This window comes from Oculina patagonica, chromosome 8 (genome assembly GCF_052425735.1).
Source record: "Oculina patagonica isolate OP01 chromosome 8, crgOcupat, whole genome shotgun sequence".
NCBI lineage: Eukaryota > Metazoa > Cnidaria > Anthozoa > Scleractinia > Oculinidae > Oculina > Oculina patagonica.
The window spans coordinates 8,101,748-8,107,888 of record NC_135765.1 but is presented as its reverse complement, the minus strand read 5'-3'; the positions used below and the strand labels follow the sequence as shown (position 1 = coordinate 8,107,888).

At 37.8% G+C, this 6,141-nt stretch overlaps 1 protein-coding gene across 3 annotated transcripts in view; it reads right to left on the bottom strand.

The window, feature by feature from the left end:
- Window positions 1–2,382: 2,382 nt before the first annotated feature.
- LOC144662592 (retinoschisin-like) overlaps window positions 2,383–6,141 on the bottom strand; it is a 41,146-nt gene continuing 37,387 nt past the window's right edge. For all 3 annotated transcript variants that reach the window (XM_078523429.1, XM_078523430.1, XM_078523431.1), the window contains exon 7: window positions 2,383–4,502. In XM_078523429.1, the coding sequence (XP_078379555.1) occupies window positions 4,498–4,502 (5 nt within the window). In that variant the 3' untranslated portion in view covers window positions 2,383–4,497. The remainder of the gene's footprint in view (window positions 4,503–6,141) is intronic.

Here is a 6,141-nt window from a genome sequence, read left to right as displayed (position 1 = left end):
TTGTTCGTGTTATTCTATTCGCGTGTTAATAAATCATGCAGCACACAGAAAAGTCGGTAATGCATCCCGTGATAAATGCCCACGTTGTGTTGTCATGGTAACCATAATGATACATTCACGCTACATTTCTCAAAGCTCCCAAACCTATAAACCATTTCTATTTCAGTTACGAAGATAAAGCAAATGAAACTAAGCAAGTTGCACTTTGTTATGTTTAAGAAACGCGCTTAAAAAAACTTTTTTTATCCATGGAGAAGTATTATCACAATATCCAGCACATGCCTCCATATTCTGAACACACGTTCTCAGCTGTTCAATTATTGATCTCCCATGTTCGTCTTTTCACTCTTAAATATATTTCCAATCATTTTTCATTTGAAGCTACAACAGAATTAACACATTTACATATAACAAAACTGGCAAAAATCCGTCATTTTTCTTAAGAACTAAAGCATTCACCTATCTACTGTATCTTGAATTGAATTTTGTTTAATTAATTCTCAGGTAAAATCAAATGAAATTTATATTTTGTTAATATGCTGGAACCACCCGGTGAAAATCAATTAGAATTCAAAAGAAATAAAAAGAAAGAGTCGGTGCGTGCTTTGTTTTAACTTATTATTTCGTCTCAGTTTCTTTAATCGTCACTGTCATGACAGGGTAACCCTCTCACAGACGCAATTAAACTCCGAGAGTAAGTAAGGTCCTTTTTTGCATTCTGCTTAATTCTTAAAACTATTTTTTTTTTCGTGTATTTTTTATATTTTAAAATGTGTTTGTTATATATTAACGAACACAGGACTTAATTGTTTCCAAAGTTGTCGTTAATAAAAAAACCCAACAGCACGATACCAATATACTGAAAAAGAGTGATCGATGGATTTGTTTGATTCATGGGTTGGAGAATGATTTCCAACAATGGTTGTGTTATCTCATCAATAAGTGATGTAGCATACAGAAAAATAATACACACAGTGGTTGGTGCAGGTGTTATGTTGCCACGGTAACTAAAGCATTACTTGCGACTTCTTTACCTGTTAGTCACGTCAGTAAGGAAACTAAACAAAAAATGAACGCAATGTGTCAAAATAACTCAGAAACACTTTCTGTGTTCTTCATATCTCTCCCTTGTGAGGAAGAATAAGAAAGCATTTTACGATAGCGGTACATTTACGGTTTTCAACAATTGACGTCAAGTGATTTTTGTTAACCAAATTTGCCCATCGATCGTTAATATCAGAGTTTTCTTTTAAAATAATTCTTTGTTTCAACGGCCAATAGATCTGTGGGTAGCTTATCAATAACAAGCAAAATAAAGCGAGGGTCAGCTATATTCAACATTACTACGTTTTGCACACAATCAATGTTATTGATGAAATTGCTTTGAAAAGATTTTTTCCGGACCATACCTTACATTTTCAATTGGCCGTTTGGCAATCTTCCCTGACTCGGACCGATACGAAAATCACACAAAATATTGGCCTTATTTTGAGAGTTATCGATTTTGCCATGGAAACGACAAACTGACTCTGATACTGTAGCTTGCAGCTCGTGTTTTTTCTATAGTTCTAGTGAGTTCTAAAATAGCCGAAGTGGTAATACATTATGTTCAATGACGTAGTTTTACTACACTCTTGGACGTACAAGCTAATTCGTGCCGCCCCGTAGTACAAGCAAGGGATAGTGGGGAGGGGGTCGAGGGGGGGGGGGGGGATATTGTAGTGCACTGGCCTAGCCAAATGTTGACTTTTCAACATAAATCTTCAATTAATCCTATTCAGACCGGGGGGGGGGGAGTTCGAGGCCCGCGCTGAATTTGAACGCTTATAGCTTTTTCAAGATTTAACCAAACGCTGCCAAACTTTGCGAGTTTATCTAAAATTTATCTGGGAATAATTTGGTAGAATGGGTTGTTGTTTCAGGTAGTTAACATCACCATGGTAACGGCATTTTGACAGGCATGTTAACCCAAATTTATAATTTTCGTGTTTCTATTAATGAAAATTAACTTTAATGCAATTATTTTCAACTTCTACGGTTTTTAAGCACAATTTTATTGTTTTTGAGTACTTTGCAGTGATTTCGGGTGGTTTTCTGGCGTTTTGGAAAATTTTTGAAGTCCAAGATGACGGATCCAAGATAGCGGCTGTTTTGACATCGTGATGTTATTGTCTGGTGATGTGACGACATCATCCCACGTGAGGTATACCAAAAGACAGATGTTTGGAATACTATACATCCTATAAGTTTCATTGTGATTGCTTAAATATTCTGAAAGTAACATAGCCCCCCCCCCCCCCCGTTCCCAGAAGGTCCAAATAGCCCGTTCTGAATAGGGTTAATGCTCCCAACCCATGAGAAACAACAACACAACAGTGATATGTAGAGTAATGTGGTTGAAGTACTCCGCCAACAGGCCAGTGCAAGTAAGCGAATCACTAGTCCAGCTAAGTAAGGGGTTACAATCCCTTGTCCTATGACAGGGTGCAGTTCACAGCCCCCTGAGAGAGGTCCTTACTCGTTTTCAGGGATGCGGTCACAATACCCTGAAAGAGGTCCTTACTCCTCTCAAGGGGTCACAATCCCCTGGGAGAGGTACTCACACTTTAGGGAGTCGGGCGTTGGGTTACTAAGATAACCAATCCATTCTGTGAGTCTATGAATCAAGAGTGACCTATATGGGAGCACTTCATCCCAACCCAAACTTTATTTGTTTATTTCAAGAATTTCAGGAAGAAGCAACTCTTAACCTAAGATTAACTCCTACTTTAATTATGTAGTTCTTAAGATTAGCAGAGCTAATCAGTTCGTAAAGTGTCTTTGATACCAAGCAGCATTAGCTGTTACCTATAACATAACATATTTGCTAACGGTAAAATATTATATAAAGAGATCCCAATAGATCCCATGGTTAAAGTAGCTAACAGCTTATCTCTTAACATGAGGCCGAAAGCCCAACTGAATACTTGCAAGGTACCTTACTACTCATTTACAAAGCATTCTATTTAATTTGGTGTGTGAGATGCGAATGCCATAATGAGCCAGACGTATCAAATCGATGGCATCAACGAGTAATCGATAGGCCACCAAATTTTCAGTCTTCGATAACATGAGTTAGTCAGTAATGACATTGATTAGTCGTCTATATTAATCTCGTGTCTACACAAAACATAACAAATCGAAAATAAAGAACTAAAAACAACTTCTTCAAGGTACATGTCACAACGGAAGCTTTCTTTAGTTAATAATAACGGCATCTGAAGGTCCTAATTTATTACAGAAAAGTCAGTCATGACGAAGAAAAATGATGAAAAATTGTATTAGATGTGCTGCATAATTATACATGTGTAATCAATGAGTAATCGATGGCTAATCAATAGCTAATCGTTGAGTAATCATTAGCATTGGTGACTATTCAATGACATCGACGAGTAAGTGATAGATAGGCCACAAAATGTTTGGACATCAATTAGTCATCGATTACCCATAGATCATCGCCAATAATCAATGACTAATCAGCTATAAATATTTTATTAAGATAATACCAGAAGGTTTTTTTTTGTAGGAACATTTTCTATTACATCTTATTTTCGGCTGCGTTGGTTTGAATGCAATAAACCGCCCACTCGTGTTAGTTTTAGTTGTGGTAAATTTATGACTTAACAGTGATCGTTACGAGCGCTCGTTCGGGTGAACCAAAAATCTTAATTGAAGCAAATTGTGGTTTTAGTATAAGTAAATGAAAGTCTTGCAACACACAAGAAATGAGCGAAGTCCATTTTTCAAGCCAGATCCACCAGACCGGTATTACTGACACAACCTCTTAAGTGATAAAAATATGTTCACGAACCAAAAGGAAGCTCCTAATCGCTTCACTGCTTCTTTGAACAACTCCAAATTAACAAAAGAAGTAAACACAGCTCTATTTATCGCGTCTTTTGTTTAAAGTTAAAAAACTTGTGGTGCATTATGAAACGATTTTTAAAATGAAAACAACTTATTTAAGAATCCTTATGGGGAGGCTAACCAGCACCAGCTATTCACATGGCGTAGTCGTAGATTTCATTCGGAACTACCGGGACAAATCAAGCAAGGGCGGGATGAAGTACTCGAACCCGAGACTTCCACCTTGCAAGACCGCACCATAACCACTCTGCTGTGCTGTCCCCTGTCCACGGGATAGGGAATGGCTCTATGTCGTTCAGCATGGTGCAACGTTGTCGATGTGCTGTGGAGTGTAGAATGCAATCATGATATGTGAGCCACAGTTTCCTCCGCGAATGTACTTTACTTGAATGGTGACTCCACTTTCTCCTCTCTATGCTTTTACTGAAGATCTGGGAATCGCTACTACTTCGTATTGATTGTTCGTAACAATACACTTGAGGTTGTAATATTTGATTTGTGCTAGCAACTCTTTGAAAACGAAGAGAGTGACTCAGGTTGCATGCATCGGTGAAATTGCCACGTGCGTCTATTTTTCAGCCTTCGTTAGAACTATACTGTGGATGACAAGGAAAAGATTAGTTATTAAAAATATCATTGAAGATCACTATTAAGCATCCACCCGCCCAATCTAAAAGCACTTTCCTCGAACAAGTCACTATAAAGCACAGCTTTTCAATTCTACAATCCCATCAATTAAAAGTGAGAACTTACCTTAAAACGCAAAGTTTAGACTAGAAATAAGTATCTCAAAAGAAAACGACAATTTTTAGGCATATATATTTTGGAAGTCCTTCTGACAGTCAGTCTGTATAATTTGTTTAATTTGCCATTACGCGGTAATTTTTGTCGTCGTTCTTGTTCAATTTCTTTCGTTACCTTTTTGGCATTGTTTTTTTGAATTTTTTTGTAGTCGACGACGTTATGAACTGTAATAAAGGTCTCCAGAAATTAATATCCTACGGATTTTTAGGTAGTACTTTGATTATAAGTTGCGTTATGGTCACGTTTTATTTGTTTGTGCTTAAATGCGTAATTTAAACCTTGGTATAGTGTCTTCACGACATCAACCACCAGAAATGTGAATAAAATCCAAGAGGAAGTCCATCCATCTTTTAGCACACTGCTTCACTAAAACCAGAAAAGCACCCTCTTCAATATAGGGACGCAAGCGCCGCAATATAAAGAATTTGGCAAAACATCTCTCTTGTTCTTAAATTCCTTTTGCGGTTTCTGCAGTATAGATATCATTATGTTTTAGAGTTATTTTGAAACGTCCATTTTGGAGTGCTGGCACTGTTTCCCTTCAGGGCCAATTTACAGGCATGATTTTGTCGCATGCGACAAGCTTGCGACAGGCCTACGACATGACTCAAGATCATTTAAACTCGCACGACATTTTCGCTTTACGACATGCCAAAATCGCGAACGATTCCACTCCGGAGGACTGGGGATAACAACAAACAAAATGGTTGATGCCCGACAAGTTTCGGCCGCGGTCATTGTTTCTTTAATTTTTAAGAGAGGAAAGAGGAAAAGAAAGGCGAAGGAAGTATGGGAAGGAAATGGCTTTGGAGGAGAACAGAGCGAGGGGTTTCTACGAAAACAACCGAGATCTTGGTCCATGCTTTTGCGTCTTCCAAACTCGACCACTGCAACTCTCTTTTATACAATGTGCCGAAGTATGCCTTAAAAAAGCTCCAGTCTGTTCAGAACGCCGCTGCTCGACTTATCACCTGTTCCCGAAAATACGACCACATCACTCCGATATTGAAAGAACTACACTGGCTTCCTGTTTCTGAACGCATTAAATTTAAGATTCTGCTACTTACCTTCAAAGCTCTCCATCAACAATCTCCTATCTACATTCAAGATTTGTTAACGCACTACCAACCTTCAAGAACCCTCCGATCGTCACACTCTTCACGCCTTAACCCTGTGAAATTCCACCTTAAGTCGTATGGGTCTCGAGCTTTTGCTGTTTCGTCGCCTGAACTCTGGAACAGTCTACCTCTTTTTATCCGCTCTTGTGACAATTTAAGTTCTTTTAAATCAAAACTCAAAACTTATCTTTTTAAAAAAACTTATTACTCTTAGCGATTTTTACTTTTTATTACTTTTAATGTACATTTTTAATTTTTAAGATTTATTCAGCTAATTTTAACGAATTTTTATAGATTTGTAAAGCGCCTAGAG